Raw genomic sequence first — 20,055 nt, forward strand, 5'->3', positions numbered from 1 at the left:
GTGTAATCTTTGCTGCCAACAGTGTAGTGAAACATTTAAGCTGTACATGAAAGTTAATGGGTGATTATGATGATCTTTACGACAAAGATTTTAAATGAAAGAATAAACAAAGGGCATGAAAACTGATTCTTATTTCTACTGTGTATCTTCAATGTGAATTTTGAGTTAGTTTAAAACTAACTCAAAAAAAGTTGTAGAGTTATATTTGAGTGTCTGCATTTTAAGCACATATTAATGTATCGTTTCGAAATCCATGTTGGTACACAGGAAAAATTACTAAAGAATGTAGAAATAGAAAACTATCTGTATTTGCTTTTTTTTAATAATTTTACATATATTTTACTATTTAAAAAAAAATAATCAAGAAATCAAGCTTGCTGCCTGTCTTGTACAGTAATTTAATTTGAACATTGGTTTGATTTAGTGGAGTCAGTTGTTCCCATGCATCATTCTGTAAGTGTGAGAATGAACTAAGATTAGAAAATGTCAAAATATAAAGTGTCATTTATTTTTATTCATCACAGCATCATAAACTTTGCTGAACTTTTTGAAATATAAAATGAACTCGCTGAGTGTTGACTGTCAAATTTCAAAGCACCAAGAAAAGATAAACTATTAAACTTTAACTGGGTCAGACTTGTTACTGCATGTTATAATCAAACATACCACACCCTGCATCATTTGATTGGCTCTTGGTCGCTCTGTAAGAATATTTCTTTAGCGCCTCCCTTCACAGATGTGTCTGTATCAGGATGGGTCTAAACAACATGGTGTAAATGCAGTTGCTGGTGAGCCTCATTTCCTGTAGGAGGTGAACAAGAGCAGAGATCTGTTTCCCTTCAGAGCACAGAGGTTGTTTCTGTTCAGAGAAAGTGAAACTGTCTGACAGTCACTGAGAGACGGTGAAACGGCACAGCACATGAATCAAATGGACCAAACAAAATTCTGCTGTTCAGTCTGTTTGGATCTACTGAAGGATCCGGTGGCTATTCCCTGTGGACACAGCTACTGCATGAACTGTATTAAAAGCTTCTGGGATGAAGAGGAAGAGAAGAAAATCTACAGCTGCCCTCAGTGCAGACAGACTTTCACAGCGAGGCCTGTCCTGGAGAAAAACACCATGTTAGCAGATTTAGTGGAGGAGCTGAAGAAGACTGGACTCCAAGCTGCTCCTGCTGATCACTGCTATGCTGGACCTGAAGATGTGGCCTGTGATGTCTGTACTGGAAGAAAAATGAAAGCCTTCAAGTCCTGTTTATTCTGTCTGGCATCTTACTGTGAGAAACACCTTCAGACTCATTATGATGTGGCTCCATTCAAGAAACACAAGCTGGTGGAGCCCTCCAAGAAGCTCCAGGAGAACATCTGCTCTCGTCATGATGAGGTGATGAAGATGTTCTGTCGTACTGATCAGCAGAGTATCTGTTATCTCTGCTCTGTGGATGAACATAAAGGCCACGACACAGTCTCAGCTGCAGCAGAAAGGACTGAGAGGCAGAGAGAGCTGGAGGTGAGTCGACAAAACATCCAGCAGAGAATCCAGGACAGAGAGAAAGATGTGAAGCTGCTTCAACAGGAGGTGGAGGCCATCAATCAGTCTGCTGATCAAACAGTGGAGCACAGTGAGAAGATCTTCACTGAGCTGATCCATCTCATCCAGAAAAGAAGCTCTGATGTGAAGCAGCAGATCAGATCCCAGCAGGAAACTGAAGTGAGTCGAGTCAAAGAGCTTGAGGAGAAGCTGGAGCAGGAGATCACTGAGCTGAAGAGGAAAGATGCTGAGCTGAAGCAGCTCTCACACACAGAGGATCACATCCAGTTTCTACACAACTACACCTCACTGTCAGCACTCAGTGAGTCTACAGACTCATCCAGCATCAATATCCGTCCTCTGAGGTACTTTGAGGATGTGACAGCAGCTGTGTCAGAGGTCAGAGATAAACTACAGGACATTCTGAGAGAGGAATGGACAAACATCTCACTGACAGTCACTGAAGTGGATGTTTTACTGTCAGATCCACCAGAGCCAAAGACCAGAGCTGGATTCTTAAAATATTCATGTGAAATCACACTGGATCCAAACACAGCAAACAAACAGCTGTTATTATCAGAGGGGAACAGAAAAGCAACAGCAGTGAAACAACAACAGTCTTATTCTGATCATCCAGACAGATTCAGTAATTGGTTTCAGGTCCTGAGTAGAGAGAGTCTGACTGGACGTTGTTACTGGGAGGTGGAGTGGAGAGGGGGAAAAGTTTATGTAGCAGTCGCATACAAGAATATCAGCAGAAAAGGATTGGGTAAAGAATGTGGATTTGGACATAATGATAAATCTTGGTCATTAGATTGTAACAACAACAGTTATACATTTCGGTACAACAACATCCAAACTCGTGTCTCAGGTCCTCGTTCCTCCAGAGTAGGAGTGTACCTGGATCACAGAGCAGGTATTTTGTCCTTCTACAGCGTCTCTGAAACCATGACTCTCCTCCACAGAGTCCAGACCACATTCACTCAGCCGCTCTATGCTGGACTGAGGGTTTACTATAAATATGGAGACACTGCTGAGTTGATTAAAGTGAAATAGACTGAAGTCTTTCATATTGTGGGTTTAAATCTGTATTTTAGTTCCATTTTATTTTCTCTCCATCATTTCTGCACAGAGATCATCTGTCAGTCAAACATTATGGGTGGTACCTCCACATCTTCTAGTTGTTCTCTTGATGTTTCTGACTTTTTAAAGGAGATCTTTCCTGTGACTGTTTATGGAGGCTATCACTGCTCATCATCATTTTGATTTACTAAAATATTTCTCCACATGAAAATGTAAACTTCTCTATCCTCTAAATGTTTCTGGAATATTTGTATTGAAAAATGTCGACATTTCTCTTTATGAGTATGGCAGACCATGTGTGTGTGTTTGTGTTTGTTTTTGTCAAAATCATCAAACAAATGAGGGAAAACTGTGATTTTAATGAATGAATTCATATATTGTGTTGATGTTTTATTGTGTGAATAAACTGGAAGGTTTAACTATAAATCAAACTTTGAACAAAGTCTTTTCTTCTGTCTTCATTCCAGGATCTCACTCAAATCTGATGCAGAAAATATGAAACTAATCTGAGAGAATAACTGAAGCAGTTTTCCTCCTGAACATCACAAAGTTCAGAGTTCATGTTTAGAGCAGAAGATTCAGCAGTCGCTCTGTGACCTTTCAACTTTCTTCACTAAAACAGCTTCATTACAGAGAAACAAGTCACATTTTCTTCATGTTCTTAAGTCCTTTCAGATGTTTGTAATGGTCCTTGAATGCAGCATCAGTGTTACAGGTTTAAAAGGTCACTTTCTGTTGTGTTCAAAGATTTCCTTCAGATATGGTCTTTAATCAGTAAAGCCAGTGATACAGCAGTGTCATTAGCTGTGTTATTGGCACCAGGCTGTGTTTATGTATGTATTTAATTCTGTCTGAGGATGTCTTCAGCATGAAATGATCATTTGCTCAGCTGCTGTGTCTCATCTCTTATCAGACATTGGTTGGAACAGAGTTTTGTTGCTGACCATCTGACAAGAGGCTGAAGAAAAGCTTCAGGCTTCATTTGGACACGACGTTGGACAGAAGTCTCCACAAAAATGACTCAGAAACACAAATATTATTAATGAAAGTCCAAATTTCCAAAAGGGGTCATACATGATCCTGAGAAATGTCCTTGAACATTTGAACATGAGTCAGAGGGTTGTCAGGTTTCTACACTGCATCGTGGCATCAAGCCTGAGATGTCTGTGTGAACAAGTATGGAGGACACAAATGCACAGACGGAGTCGAGCTGTTTACTGCTGATGAGGAAGGAAAATAGTCTGTTGGATATTAAAGCAGCATTTATTAGAGTAAGAACAGATACTTGTGTCCTTCATTTGATCCCCGTCAATTTACAGAAGACTTAAGGACCCTTTGACTTCTAACATACAGCTGCATGTTTACAATTTGATTATTTATTCATTGATTTCTAGCAAAGCGAGACTTTACTGATTAAAGACATATAATCAGACATATTACTGTTACTCTCTGAAAAAGACTCACATAAAGCAGATTTATCACAAGCAAACATCAAGACACATCCTTCATGGCTTAAAGTTGCAGTGGGACTCTTTCGCCATCTGGTGGTTGTAACAGTTATGACAACTGTTCCTGCATATATGTCCCTCCTCAGTGTGAAGAAGACTGGACTCCAAGCTGCTCCTGCTGATCACTGCGTGTTCCTCCTGTGTCTAAAATCTATTTCCATTATGAATCAGGAAACTGTTTGCACCAATCATAAAGGCAATAAAATACGTCACACACTAAGAAATAACAAAAAGGAATTGTGGATTTCAAGGAGATTTTTCCCTCGTTTTTTGAAATCATAAGAATACAAACTAATGCAAGACTGTCATGTTTTCATAAGTTTGTAGAGACACTGTTCTGTTGTATTCTAGGACATCAGTCACTTTTTAAATGCATGCTACTCCTCGTCTTCATCATCATCATCATCAGCACCCATGACCTCCTTTTAGTCTTTGTTTTGTTATTTTTCAGAGTTCAGGAGACGTTCTTATGGGATTTCCACAGTGTACAAGTACTGTTTAGACCCTTTACATTAAAAAGAAAAGAGTAAAGTACAAAGTAGATTTATTTCCTATGGGAAAGGAAATAAAACCATTGTTCCAGACCTGCAGCTAAGATACTCGAGTATCTTCAAATATGAAGCTGAGTATTACTTCCATACTTTCCTCCACTGCTGATGACCTTGTTACCTGCTGCTCCCTGTTAATGATCAGCCTCAGTTCTGATAGTAAACTGTTGGCTCTCGTTCTGTCAGGTTGTTGCTCAGTGACGTATTGTTTTCATTTTCCTTCTTCTTCAAATGTGTCTTCCTTTAACTCTTTGCTTTTGTTTCTGCTTCAAACACCAAATGATACACGTGCTGCACCTCTGATGGTTTGTCAGAGAGCAGAACAATTTACATTACAGAGAATATTTTACAGTTGAACAGAAACTTTAAATGCATCATGTGTTTCTCATCACTGGCTGACTTGTCTGTGTTTGACAATAAAACTTAATCTGAAGGTTTTGCCACAGTTTCAGCTACAAGAAGTGCAACACAGCACATGAGCAGAAATAATAATTTTGGAGTAAAGTCCCTGAAAGTTTAAAGGACATTTTTAATTGTACTTGAATACTTTCATCTATTGTGCATGACTGCTTTTCTCTGTTAATGAAACAATTTCTGAGTTTCGGATTGAAACTGTATGTTGTATATTCATCACAAATGTACTTAGAGGGTTTAGAATCTGAACTCTTCAAATATACATAAACAACAAAGTTGTTTAAGCACATGCACACACACACCTTATGAAGAGATATTTGTTGGGAAATGATGGGAATAATGTCAAAGTCCAAGAAAATTCTCAGTTGAAAATGTTTTTAGTCAAATAAATTCTACAAAGTATACAGTTTGAAATTATTATCTGACCTAACCAATACTGTTAAGATCTACATTTCTGTGCAAACACTTTCCCTCTGTCTGCTTTCTGTACTGTTTCCTACAGCTTGGCACAGAGTTAGACGAAACAGGTGCAACAGAGGAGTGAAATGAGGATCAGTCTACTGTGGGAATTGAAGCAGATGTCCTTAGTTCTTCAAACACCACTAGCCCAGTCTCAGTGAGCCAGGAAAAGGAAAACAATCCATCGGCCACACAGTCCACAGGTCGGCCTGTTAAAAGACCTAGAGTGTAAAAACCTACACCAAAATCAGCAGAGCACAGCACTGAGATGGCCAAACTGCTTCAGCAGGTCCAGAACACACTTTCAGGATCTAATGCAGATTCTGAGGAGCTGTTTGGCCAACAAGTAGCCTCAGAGTTGAGAAACATAAAGGACAGAGCTCTACGGTTGCAGCTCAGGAGAAACATAATGAACACGATTTATGACACACAGGAGGCAGAGCAGGGCAGCCATTCTCAGTTTGCAGGTTTGCAGGTTAAGCTACCTTGGTATCCCATCACCCTCATCAGGTCCAGCCACCCCCCAGGACTGCCAGCTCCATCAACCCAGCCAATGTCCTAAAAATGTTTTACTTCTGGGTTCTTCTTACAGCTCCGGGAACAAGAACATGACGTGTTGTGTATGTGCGCACAGTGTGAGCACTCAGGTGGCATCAGAGCATCAGAATAGACAAACACTCCCACATCAGACACCCTACCCTGTGTCCCTGCGCATGCATATAAGAACTTGTAATTGGTGTCAACTACAACCATAAGGATGATGGAAAACCTGGACTTCTAGTTAACATACATGCTGCCACTCTTGGGAGGGGGTTGGATGAAGATGCATTTCCCATTTATAGCTGCCTGGCAGGGTGGAAACTGCCACTTATTTGCAAAGTCTCTGGCAATGGCCTTCCACGCAGACTCAGTTGATGGTGTCTGTGAAACACAAGCAAAAAAATCAAATCACTTTTATTGTCACATCACATGTGCAGGTACACTGGTACAGAACATGTGAGTGAAATTCTTGTGTGCGAGCTTCACAAGCAACAGAGGTGTGCAAAGTACAATAACATAAGAACAAGCAAATATAAGAATGGCTAAATCTGAGAATTATATGAATAAATATATGTACAATATAAGAGTGTATGCATATTACTGAATGTGTATACTAAATATGTATGTGTGTGTGTGTGTGTGTGTGTGTGTGTGTGTGTGTGTGTGTGTGTGTGTGTGTGTGTGTGTGTGTGTGTGTGTGTGTGTGTGTGTGTGTGTGTGTGTGTGTATACATGTTTTACAAATTAAATAGAGTCAAAATAAAATAAAGATATAAAATATACAGAGGTTGGTAGTTGGATATTGTGCAAAACAAGTGGCATTTATATACAGATTTTATATAAATGATGCTTCATATGAATCTCTTTCTTAACCATATATTCAAATCACTGTTAGACTCAGAGTTCACTTTGCTTCTTAAATACACATTTAACAAAGACTGAACAAATACAAATTAAAATTGCCCCCACAAGTCCTCATATGTACAGCCTATCAAATTACCAATCCCCATGAATTGTGTCCTATAAATACGCTCACCTTGCCTTGTCTGCCAGTCACTGAATTGTTGTGTTCAGCTAAAAAAATGTTCATGTGTGTTGCACAGGGAGTGTTGCGGGTGCAGCACACTGTGTGGATTCGTCCCTCTGTTGATGGAGAGGTGATCCAAATGACTCACTGTGGTAAATAGCTGTGAATAATTCATGGATCCTGAGCACTTGCTGCACATGCAGCTGAACTCTTTCTCTAACATCTGTTTCAGTTCCACTGACACAAGGACAGAAAATCTTTATCTCATCGTCACAATACTTGGGTTTATTTTAGACTTCAGCTCCTTGTTGTATCATATTAGGTTTTGATATTTCAACTCTTCAGTTTTTTGTAGTTTCTGTATGGTGAGTCTATACTGGCATTAAGAACTGTTCCACTGTTCAAAAGATAATTTGGAATTACCTTCATTGTTCATTTGTATTCATAATCATGTCAAAATATAGTTTAAGTTACAGTAATTTAACTGAAAGGATGAGACCACAGATACAATTGGCAGCAATGAGCTTCTTCTTAAGGTTGTCTGAAGCGTCCAACCAGCGCGTCAGTCTGGCCCATTAATCACTTCATCCTGTGTCTAACCTGCAAAAGATCAGAAACTACAGAAAAAGGTCAAAACAAAAACCAAAAGTGAAACAAACCACCCGCCCCAGGATGACGGATCACTTTGTTCTGTTCTTCAGAGTCACTCTACACCGAGCTCACCGAGGCTGCAGAGCACAACAAGGACTGCCAGCTGTAGCTCACAATGTTGGTGTCCACAGGATGAGAGACAGCTGATTGTTGTTGTCATTTATTGTTGAAAAGTATGTGAAGCATGATGCATTATTGACACCTTTTTGTGTACACGCTCGCATGTACGTGTGGTCCCTGACCCTGCTGTTGCCACTGATACAGTTTAATCCTGTGTGAAATGCGACCATTGTTGTTAGGAAGAAGTTATAAAGAGTCTGTTAATGACTATGTGAATGTAAAACTTATATTTTAAATAACTGTTAACATTTTTAAAGAAATGGCTTTGAACAACACAGAAACTTTAAAATGTTTCCTTTAGAAAATCACTTACTAGATATGATGAATATCAAGTGTTTTTCTTCCAAATATTGCAGTTTCATTAAATAAATTACTGTATAAATACAACGTTATTGTACAAGTTACTGTGAAACTTACAGCATCACTGAGTATGTGCTGTTGAAATTACACTTCTGTAAAAAACTGTTAAAAGTACAGAAAATTAATGAATTATAAAGTTAAGTGTGTAAGCAGAGATCCAAATTTACAGCCAATCAGGTGCCTGTGTTGATTTCAAAGGTTGTATGTAGCATGTAAGGCCGTAATGCAAAAGTACATAAATCAGGTGTATTACTGTTTAAAACATGTGTACCTATTATTATTATTAGAACTTGACTGCATATGCATGAAATCTCAGCTTGGTCAGTTTCACCACTGTAATGAAGAAAGGTGTTGTTCTTCAGTTACTGTAAACATATGTTTGGATCATGACAGGAAAAATGATCTCCACAGTTTCAACCAGTGAATTCATGTCAGTTAAACACACTGTAGGAAAATCAAGGGCGTAGATTTGGTTTTGGCATTGGTGGGGACGGATGATTCAACCACTGAACCCCGCCCTGTTTCTTTTTTTTCCTTTTAGACTTTTTGCTCCTTGATACAAAAAGGAGAAATATATTTGCCTACATATGCTATTCTACCTGCTTTTAAACCAACATTTTAACGTTATACATATAATTCTAACAGCCTCTGTAAACTAATATCCTGGCTGCTCGAGGCTCCGTTTTCTCTGACAGTTTCAATCAAAATTAGAAATGTTGCTCTGAGACTGAGAGAACTAATAGTGCTGCCTGCTGTGCAGTTAGTTTCCAAAACACGTTATTCATGGTTACATACAATTTTAGACTGATGTGGGCCAAAGCCTAGCATAGCCTGTAACGTTATTGTGACGGACACATTTCATGAGTGAACTTGACTTTAAGTGACTTACAGGTTTCTTTGAAATGCTTTCTTATATCCAGGTTCTTCCTTTTTGCTGCCATCCTCCTCGCCTCCTCGCAGCGCAGGTTTGCCGCTGCTAAAACTAAACAGAGCTCCCTGAAAGGCACAGCCAGACACATTGGCCATATTTGTCACATGAGGTAGGACTCCAGTAGAGAACGTCTTTCTGCACCGCTGGGTGACTGAGACGTTGAAAGATCGTTTTTCTTTTCTTTCTATCAGTTTTGTTCTTCTTTACTCGAAGAGATCAAATTATTTGTGGGGACAATTCAATAATCACTGGATATTGGTGGGGATATTACCCTTCCGTCCATGCCAAATCTACGCCCTTGAGGAAAATTATGATATATAGAACAAATATGAAAAGATTTCAAGAGTCGAGAGTAGTTTTTAATCATCATGATGTTAGGATATAATTTATGAAATTACATTAAGTACCAAAGTCACAACAACAAAGATGTGTTGGGATCTCAGAGTAGTTAGAAACCTTTAAAAAAGAATTTTAAGAAAGGATTTTAGAAGTTGTTTCGGAATTTCATCAAAATCTGTAAAGCGTATACAGGTCTAATTGTGGGAATTTTTTTTTGGACAGATTTTCAGTGAATTGTTTTAGTTTCACTATTTCATGGAGGTTGGAGTTCAGACTGGTTCGTGATGTCGTCAGAAAGCGCAAAAATGAAAAGAAAGAAAAAAAACTGTGTGTGACGAGAGAGTGTCGGTTCTTGATGGTTTGCTGTGCTGCATGTAAACTCCAAAGCTGAACTGAGGAAAATAAAGTTGCCAAAAGGAGAATGGAGTCATATCTCTCTGAAGGTGCAACACATGCAAAAGCCTCGTGACACAATCAACAGCTAAGTTGAGTTTCAGCTGCTGACAGCTTCTGTCTGTAGGTGACGTCATGGGCAGTGTGACGCAGTCAAAGTACATTAATCGTACATATCAGTAAGAAACACACTCGTCTCTACTGACATCACAGTGAGTGACACCAAATCTAATTACCAACACAACCTCAAATAACTGCAAACTGATGTGAGGTGTAAGTTTAAAGAATAACTGAGACGTCTTAAAGGTTGAAAGTCTGGTGAATCTGCATTCCTATCTTCAGTGCAGCTGAATAAACATGCTGATTTTCTCTTTATGACACAGAATCTGTCACCATGTTTGATTCTTATGGGCAGAGGTGGGAAGTAACAAAGTACAAATACTTTGTTAGTGTACTTAAGTACAGTTTTAGGTGTCTGTACTTTACTTGGGTATTTTTTATGAAAACGTTTTGCTTTTACTTCCTACAGATGAGATGTGTAACAGTCATTAGAATAAGAATTTAGATTTAATTGTATTCTCATATTCTAATATTGTTTATTATTATAACACAATGTTCAGTTCCCTTTGAGTAAAAATAGATGATAGAATTGAATTTTTACTTTTTAACTTCATTGTTAGTTAAATAGTTGACATGTTTTTCCCTGTAAAAAAGTAATAACTCTTCAAGTGATCATGAGTGAACTCAGATGCAGACACGATGCAAAGCACTTTCTTGAAAACGCAGGAAAGTGCAAACTTTGTAGCTGCGTCCTGAGAGAGAGGTGACTGAGAACTTTGGAGTGAGCAGAGCGTTAAACCCTCTACAAAATGCCTCGTTTAGAAGAGTCAGTGAAAAAAAACGACTACCCGTCTTATCCTGTCTTGTGATACAAAATGCATCCTCTTTAATACAAACAGATGTAACTATTGTTATCCTTCCATCTGTGCCTTGTCACCAGGGGCGGATCTAGAGAAATTTTCTTAGGGTGGCATGAGGGTGGCAAAGAAATCAAATGGGGTGGCAAAATCAAAGCCTTTTTTTCCCCCCCAAACACATATGCAGGTGGTTACATATGGTTAAAATGATTCAAATGCAGTAAGTATGCATGTTTTTCATACAGTCTATAACTTAATTATTGTATGTAGCCCACATAATTACACACTTTAGTTACATAAAACATGTGAGTTTTTATCTTATGTACTGTATACCCTGTATGATAAATAAATATGTAGCCCAATAAGTATAAAATCCAGAAAGCTACACAACATGGGGCGGTTCATTTACAAATACAAGTCTAACTTAAGTTTCACACTGTTTTTTGTTAGAACCAAATCAAATTGTTACAGCTTAAACTACACAAAATGTCAGAAATCTGCACTGTCATGAACAAAAATTTAAACCTGATTTTTCATGATTTGTTGGATTAACCCACTCAGGTCTGAAATACAACCGGCCATTTTTGACTCCTTTTGAGTTTACATTTGTATTTCACCCTCAGATTGTTTCATTTTATTTTTTCCCCCTTGCCTTGTTTGGTATCATTCTTTTCAGCTCAACTGAATTTAGTTGTTTTTTTCACTGACATACTGCATTAGTACTACTATTACTATTAATAGTACTATTACTGATCTGAAATCAAACAAAGAACTTAAAATCCTATTAGTATTTTTTACTGTAAAAAAAAAACACAGACATGATGAGTAAATTTTGATAACTTGAAATGCAAATATAAATTGTACATTTTGTAAACATATACAGCTATTTATCTAAAAATGCAGCCAATACACCTGCTGTTTTTTTCATTTTGTACAACCATTTAAAAATATTACTAAAACTAAAACGAGAGAGCAATCAGGTGTCGCAATAAGATGCCCAACAAATGATGTGTGCCAGTAAAAAAAAACAAGTTTGTCCACCAAAAGACAGAGGAGAACAGCACAGGGATAAACCCGCAGGCCTGACAACAGCAGGTGTATCACTCCGCTGGTTTTCTACTTAGTGACAGTGTTTACATTGCAAATGTGCCTTTGTGACATTCATTAGTGCCCTCACTGACACACAAAACAAAACAACTACACAAGACAACACAACACACTAAGTATACACTCCACACTAAACGTCAGAAATCTCCCACATCTAAAAACTCTCTCTCTCTCTCACTCGCTCGCTCTGTCTCGCTGCCGTTACCGACACTCCCAAAACTCTCCCCTCTTCCTAAACAACCAAATCCTACATGTTGACTTTTTATCAATTGGCCGACATGGTGCATTTTTCCACCGATAGGAAAGAGGTGGCTTTTTTTCCCTTTCTTTACTGTTTTCGCAAGGGATCATTTTAGGGTGGCACTTGCCACCCCATGCCACCCTTCTAAATCCGCCCCTGCTTGTCACCTATTTCATTTTGTAAAATCTGGCTAAAGCTTCCAAGTTTGTGTGTTTATTTTTTTTTCCTTCTGACTAGATGAAGCTTTATACACCATCCTTTCAGCATCCTTATACTTATCACCACCTGTGTTTATGTGCTGAAAGAAAAACGATTTCCTTATAGCTAAAACAAATTCTGAAATACAATTTCATTAAATCAAATAAACATTTGTACATTTTGTAGTAGATAAGTTACAAGTTACCAAAGTTAACTAGGTCACAGTTTTTACTACATACTGTAAATCAAACATAACACACCCTGGAGCATTTTATGACTCGATGGGGCCTCCCTTCACAGATGTGTCCGTATCAGGATGGGTCTAAACAACATGGTGTAAATGCAGTTGCTGGTGAGCCTCATTTCCTGTAGGAGGTGAACAAGAGCAGAGATCTGTTTCCCTTCAGAGCACAGAGGTTGTTTCTGTTCAGAGAAAGTCAAACTGTCTGACAGTCACTGAGAGACGGTGAAACGGCACAGCACATGAATCAAATGGACCAAACAAAATTCTGCTGTTCAGTCTGTTTGGATCTACTGAAGGATCCGGTGACTATTCCCTGTGGACACAGCTACTGCATGAACTGTATTAAAAGCTTCTGGGATGAAGAGGAAAAGAAGAAAATCTACAGCTGCCCTCAATGCAGACAGACTTTCACAGCGAGGCCTGTACTGGAGAAAAACACCATGTTAGCAGATTTAGTGGAGGAGCTGAAGAAGACTGGACTCCAAGCTGCTCCTGCTGATCACTGCTATGCTGGACCTGAAGATGTGGCCTGTGATGTCTGCACTGGGAGAAAAATGAAAGCCTTCAAGTCCTGTTTATTTTGTCTGGCATCTTACTGTGAGAAACACCTTCAGCCTCATTATGATGTGGCTCCATTAAAGAAACACAAGCTGGTGGAGCCCTCCAAGAAGCTCCAGGAGAACATCTGCTCTCGTCATGATGAGGTGATGAAGATGTTCTGCCGTACTGATCAGCAGAGTATCTGTTATCTCTGCTCTGTGGATGAACATAAAGGCCACGACACAGTCTCAGCTGCAGCAGAAAGGACTGAGAGGCAGAGAGAGCTGGAGGTGAGTCGACAAAACATCCAGCAGAGAATCCAGGACAGAGAGAAAGATGTGAAGCTGCTTCAACAGGAGGTGGAGGCCATCAATCAGTCTGCTGATCAAACAGTGGAGCACAGTGAGAAGATCTTCACTGAACTGATCCATCTCATCCAGAAAAGAAGCTCTGATGTGAAGCAGCAGATCAGATCCCAGCAGGAAACTGAAGTGAGTCGAGTCAAAGAGCTTGAGGAGAAGCTGGAGCAGGAGATCACTGAGCTGAAGAGGAAAGATGCTGAGCTGAAGCAGCTCTCACACACAGAGGATCACATCCAGTTTCTACACAACTACCCCTCACTGTCAGCACTCAGTGAGTCTACAGACTCATCCAGCATCAATATCCGTCCTCTGAGCTACTTTGAGGATGTGACAGCAGCTGTGTCAGAGGTCAGAGATAAACTACAGGACATTCTGAGAGAGGAATGGACAAACATCTCACTGACAGTCACTGAAGTGGATGTTTTACTGTCACAACCAGAGCCAAAGACCAGAGCTGGATTCTTAAAATATTCACGTGAAATCACACTGGATCCAAACACAGCAAACTCGTGGTTGTTATTATCAGAGGGGAACAGAAAAATAACTGTAATGAATCAACAACAGTCTTATTCTGATCATCCAGACAGATTCACTGACAAGTTTCAGGTCCTGAGTAGAGAGAGTCTGACTGGACGTTGTTACTGGGAGGTGGAGTGGAGAGGGGGAGGAGTTTGTGTAGCAGTTGCATACAAGAATATCAGCAGAAAAGGATATGAATGTGGATTTGGATATAATGACAAATCTTGGTCATTATATTGTAACAACAACAGTTACACATTTTTGTACAACAAGTTCCAAACTCGTGTCTCAGGTCCTCGTTCCTCCAGAGTAGGAGTGTACCTGGATCACAGAGCAGGTATTTTGTCCTTCTACAGCGTCTCTGAAACCATGACTCTCCTCCACAGAGTCCAGACCACATTCACTCAGCCGCTCTATGCTGGACTTTGGCTTTGGAGAATTGGAAACACTACTGAGTTTATTAAAGTGAAATAGACTGAAGTCTTTCATATTGTGGGTTTAAATCTGTATTTTAGTTCCATTTTATTTTCTCTCCATCATTTCTGCACAGAGATCAGCTGTCAGTCAAACATTATGGGTGGTACCTCCACATCTTCTAGTTGTTCTCTTGATGTTTCTGAGTTTTTAAAGGAGATCTTTCCTGTGACTGTTTATGGAGGCTATCACTGCTCATCATCATTTTCATTTACTCAAATATTTCTCCACATGAAAATGTAAACTTCTCTATCCTCTAAATGTTTCTGGAATATTTGTATTGAAAAATGTCGACATTTCTCTTTATGAGTATGGCAGACCATGTGTGTGTGTTTGTGTTTGTTTTTGTCAAAATCATCAAACAAATGAGGAAAAACTATGATTTTAATGAATGAATTCATATATTGTGTTGATGTTTTATTGTGTGAATAAACTGGAAGGTTTAACTATAAATCAGACTTTGAACAAAGTCTTTTCTTCTGTCTTCATTCCAGGATCTCACTCAAATCTGATGCAGAAAATATGAAACTAATCTGAGAGAATAACTGAAGCAGTTTTCCTCCTGAAGCATCACAAAGTTCAGAGTTCATGTTTAGAGCAGAAGATTCAGCAGTCGCTCTGTGACCTTTCAACTTTCTTCACTAAAACAGCTTCATTACAGAGAAACAAGTCACATTTTCTTAAGTCCTTTCAGATGTTTGTAATGGTCCTTGAATGCAGCATCAGTGTTGCAGGTTTAAAAGGTCACTTTCTGTTGTGTTCAAAGATTTCCTTCAGATATGGTCTTTAATCAGTAAAGCCAGTGATACAGCAGTGTCATTAGCTGTGTTATTGGCACCAGGCTGTGTTTATGTATGTATTTAATTCTGTCTGAGGATGTCTTCAGCATGAAATGATCATTTGCTCAGCTGCTGTGTCTCATCTCTTATCAGACATTGGTTGGAACAGAGTTTTGTTGCTGACCATCTGACAAGAGGCTGAAGAAAAGCTTCAGGCTTCATTTGGACACTACGTTGGACAGAAGTCTCCACAAAAATGACTCAGAAACACAAATATTATTAATGAAAGTCCAAATTTCAAAAAGGGGTCATACATGATCCTGAGAAATGTCCTTGAACATTTGAACATGAGTCAGAGGGTTGTCAGGTTTCTACACTGCATCGTGGCATCAAGCCTGAGATGTCTGTGTGAACAAGTATGGAGGACACAAATGCACAGACGGAGTCGAGCTGTTTACTGCTGATGAGGAAGGAAAATAGTCTGTTGGATATTAAAGCAGCATTTATTAGAGTAAGAACAGATACTTGTGTCCTTCATTTGATCCCCGTCAATTTACAGAAGACTTAAGGACCCTTTGACTTCTAACATACAGCTGCATGTTTACAATTATTTATTTATTTATTTATTTCTATCAAAGCGAGACTTTACTGATTAAAGACATATAATCAGACTTATTACTGTTACTCTCTGAAAAAGACTCACATAAAGCAGATTTATCACAAGCAAACATCAAGACACATCCTTCATGGCTTAAAGTTGCAGTGGGACTCTTTCGCCATCTGGTGGTTGTAACAGTTATGACAACTGTTCCTGCATATATGTTCCTCCTCAGTGTGAAGAAGACTGGACTCCAAGCTGCTCCTGCTGATCACTGCGTGTTCCTCCTGTGTCTAAAATCTATTTCCATTATGAATCAGGAAACTGTTTGCACCAATCATAAAGGCAATAAAATACGTCACACACTAAGAAATAACAAAAAGGAATTGTGGATTTCAAGGAGATTTTTGAAATCATAAGAATACAAACTAGTGCAAGACTGTCATGTTTTCATAAGTTTGTAGAGACACTGTTCTGTTGTATTCTAGGACATCAGTCACTTTTTAAATGCATGCTACTCCTCCTCCTCCTCATCATCATCATCAGCACCAATGACCTCCTTTTAGTCTTTGTTTTGTTATTTTTCAGAGTTCAGGAGACGTTCTTATGGGATTTCCACAGTGTACAAGTACTGTTTAGACCCTTTACCTAAAAGAAAAGAGTAAAGTACAAAGTAGATTTACTCACTGCAGGAAAATAATGCCTCAATCTGATATATTGTCTTATATGACAAACTGAAACTGATGCATCAAAGTGTAAGCAGCATTTTCCTGTTACAGCTGGTCTAGATGGAACTGATCTGATCTCCTTTAGGTACAGGTAGATATCCAGTGGGTTTGCTAAGGGTCACAGATGAGGGGCTGTGTGAGATGTTTAATGGGAAAGGAAATAAAACCATTGTTCCAGACCTGCAGCTAAGATACTCGAGTATCTTAAAATATGAAGCTGGGTATTACTTCCATACTTTCCTCCACTGCTGATGACCTTGTTACCTGCTGCTCCCTGTTAATGATCAGCCTCAGTTCTGATAGTAAACTGTTGGCTCTCGTTCTGTCAGGTTGTTGCTCAGTGACGTCTTGTTTTCATTTTCCTTCTTCTTCAAATGTGTCTTCCTTTAACTCTTTGCTTTTGTTTCTGCTTCAAACACCAAATGATACACGTGCTGCACCTCTGATGGTTTGTCAGAGAGCAGAACAATTTATATTACAGAGAATATTTTACAGTTCAACATAAACTTTCACTGTTTTCCTCTAAAGTGTGCTCACTGGTTTTTCCAGCTGCTGTGAGATGTTTCTGCCTGACTGTAAAGATGGAAATAAACACAGATGGAAACACTGAGTCAGAGTGTTGCTGCTGGTTAGTCAGTATATTAACAGAACATGGTTCATAAAACTGCTCCTACAACTGTTTTTGAATCATTTTTAAAGACACTTTATTGTTCTGTTTTTGTGTTTTGGCATTTCTGTGCTAATTTCTTGTTTTAATGGTACTCTAATTTAAACTGATTTTTCCTATTTTAATACCTAAATAAATAATCATTTATTTTTTTGTTCATTTGTCTAAATTCTGGGAAAAGAAAGAAGTTTGTATTTGTTTAAGATACAATGAAATCATATATTTACATATTGGAAGATGACATCGAGCTGAAAAAACACTACAGGTATAAATGGAAACTACAGTTTATTTCTGTTATTTCCTGTGATAGTGTTTGTACACTCGCTCATGATAACTGTTCATTCAGCTGCTGTTTTTGTCTGCTGGACATCTTTAGCTTTCAGTAAGGATGCATTCATAGATCAGCACATCTTTTTGAACCACATTTCTTATGAGTGTGGTGAGACCTGGGGTAGAAAGAGACTGAAGCCAGCTTCAACCTCTGCAGTTGTGTGTGTGTGTGTGTGTGTGTGTGTGTGTGTGTGTGTGTGTGTGTGTGTGTGTGTGTGTGTGTGTGTGTGTGTGTGTGTGTGTGTGTGTGTGTGTATTTGGCTTTAGGTTTTCCTTGTTGGCAGTTTTCCAGCTGCTGCTGTTTAATGTCTGCCTAGGAAAAGAAATTTCAATCATTTCGGAAGTTTGGTTGAGCTGATGGAAAACAATACTTTTACACCTTCTTTTTGGATAAGATTGGCTGTGTCCAAATTCAGGGGTAGCATGCTTTTTGTTCCCTTCCAACTTTATTTCAAGAGGAACAATAACAACAAATAGAATACATGGAGGAGACAATGTACAATTGTACTGCCAAATTATAATACAGTGGAAGAGTATGTAAAATTAAACAAATAAGACTTTTTTGTTGTGAGTGGAACAAACTGTAGTCACATAGAGTTCTGTTTCTTTCCTGAAAGTGAAAAAGTGTGGTTTCTTGCTTGTGAACTTCCATTCATGGATGTGGTATTTGGCAAAGAGTAAAATCAGAGGTAAAAAGCATTCGAGTCTTTCCTACTAAAGGCAGTATAACCAAATAAGTTTGGTAAAAAAGCACAAAATTTTATAAGATGTTCTTAAAAATGAAATTAGCGATATCTTTCCACAAAATCTGCATAAAGGTACAAGACCAGAATAAATGTGAGCAGGTTTCTGGGACGATCTTACAAAAGAAGCAAAGAGTATCTATATCGCTCTTATATTTTTGAAGGAAGCTTTTAACAGGGTAAAATCTGTGAATTAGTTTAAATGAAATTTCCTTCACTTTGTTAATAGGGAGGAATTTTTGTGGCAAACACCAAACCTTAGTCCAGTCAGTGACCTTGACAAAATTAGACCAGAAAGAAATGGAAGGAGGAATAGAGATCAGTGACTCTTAAAGAAGAGACCTAATCTTGGCATTCACACCTTTACAAGAGGAGAAACAAATCTGACCTAAATGAGTCTCTCTCAGGAAAGGGCGGGACATGAACAGGTGAGAGGAGGCAGTGGTATCTGGATAGCAACTCTGAGTAATTGTATAATAAGCCTGCACTATTGAATCGTTGACTTACAAGAAGAATACCAGTATTAAACCAGTTTTAAACGACAGCAACTTATTCTTGTATAGAATGTTACAGTTGTTCCAAATATAATATCTTTGTGGAGAAAAGTTTTGTTTATAGATCAAAGAGCCAAAAGAGCTTGTTGATGAAAGTTTGAGAGTTTAACTGGGATTTTCTGAATATTGTAGTTGTAGAGAAGAATAAAGTGTAAGCCACCCAAATGTGAAAAGATATGATGGGAGATGAAGTTCCAGATGTTATTAGGGTTTTTGAGATGTTTTATTTTGAAATTTATTTTGAAAGCATAATTTAGGGAGCTGAAATCTATCAAATTTAAGCCACCTCTGTTATAATTGTTCATAACTATAAATTTGCAAATGCAGTGAATTTTGTTTTTCCACAGAAAAACAAATTAAATAACAGTTTATCAAGAGATTTGCATGTAGAGTTATCAACATATAAAGACTGAGCAGCATAGGTCAGACGAGACAAACCCCTTGGTGGACCCCACGTTTAAGAGAAAATCTGTGAGAAGTACCACAGGGAAGTTTAAAAGAACTATTACCGTTAGTATAAAGGGTCTTGACACATTTACTAAAAAAGATACCTAAGCCAAATTTATTTAGAGTAGACAAAATAAACTCATCTTCCAGAGAGTCAAACGCTTTGCTGCTTTGTTCCAATACTGTTAGATCATGCTTTCAATCTCTGAACATAACGCAGAATGTTTAAGGATACTGCTGTTAAGTTTCCATATAGCAGGTTTACGAGAGAGGGGAGAAGACACTACAGGAATAAAAATGTGAATAGATTTTTGATCGGATAGAGGCAACAGTAAGATGTCTGCGGCTGCATTACTGAGATCTTTAGAGATGAGCCAACAGTCAATTCATGACTGGCTTGATAATGATTTGTTACACCATGTGTATTCATTCTGACATGGGCGCGTGTCCCTCCATGTATCAGTTAAATAAAATCTGATCATAAACAATTTTAGATATAAACTTTGTGAGTCAGAAGTTTTAGGAGGCCGCCTGTCAAGATGTCCCTGCTACAAATAATGTGAGAATTAGGGAGTTTAGTTAACCAGTGAAGCACGAGTTCTTCTAACCTGCCAATAAGTGCATTATTTTCAGTATGAGAAGTGAAACCATAGATATTTACAATAATGAAAGTCAGGTTAGCAATCTCAAGCACTAATATAATA

The 20,055-nt window shown here is 38.4% G+C and overlaps 2 protein-coding genes across 2 annotated transcripts; both read left to right on the forward strand.

Annotated features, from left to right (window-relative positions):
- The first annotated feature begins 896 nt into the window (after positions 1 to 896).
- LOC134617617 (tripartite motif-containing protein 16-like) lies at positions 897 to 2,761 on the forward strand. The gene has a single exon (XM_063462921.1). The coding sequence runs from the start codon at positions 920 to 922 to the stop codon at positions 2,585 to 2,587; it is 1,668 nt and encodes a 555-aa protein (XP_063318991.1). The 5' UTR covers positions 897 to 919; the 3' UTR covers positions 2,588 to 2,761.
- Positions 2,762 to 12,809: 10,048 nt separating this feature from the next.
- Positions 12,810 to 14,709, forward strand: LOC134617409 (tripartite motif-containing protein 16-like). Its single transcript, XM_063462645.1, has one exon. It carries the CDS (start codon positions 12,850 to 12,852, stop codon positions 14,503 to 14,505), a length of 1,656 nt encoding a protein of 551 aa, XP_063318715.1. The 5' UTR covers positions 12,810 to 12,849; the 3' UTR covers positions 14,506 to 14,709.
- The last annotated feature ends 5,346 nt before the right edge of the window (positions 14,710 to 20,055 follow it).

The sequence above is a fragment of the Pelmatolapia mariae genome, linkage group LG18 (assembly GCF_036321145.2).
Source record: "Pelmatolapia mariae isolate MD_Pm_ZW linkage group LG18, Pm_UMD_F_2, whole genome shotgun sequence".
In the NCBI taxonomy this organism is placed as follows: Eukaryota; Metazoa; Chordata; class Actinopteri; order Cichliformes; family Cichlidae; genus Pelmatolapia; species Pelmatolapia mariae.

Excerpts from the sequence above, each read along its gene's own strand:
- LOC134617617 (XM_063462921.1), top strand. The coding sequence starts at position 920 with ATGAATCAAATGGACCAAACAAAATTCTGCTGTTCAGTCTGTTTGGAT.
- LOC134617409 (XM_063462645.1), top strand. The coding sequence starts at position 12,850 with ATGAATCAAATGGACCAAACAAAATTCTGCTGTTCAGTCTGTTTGGAT.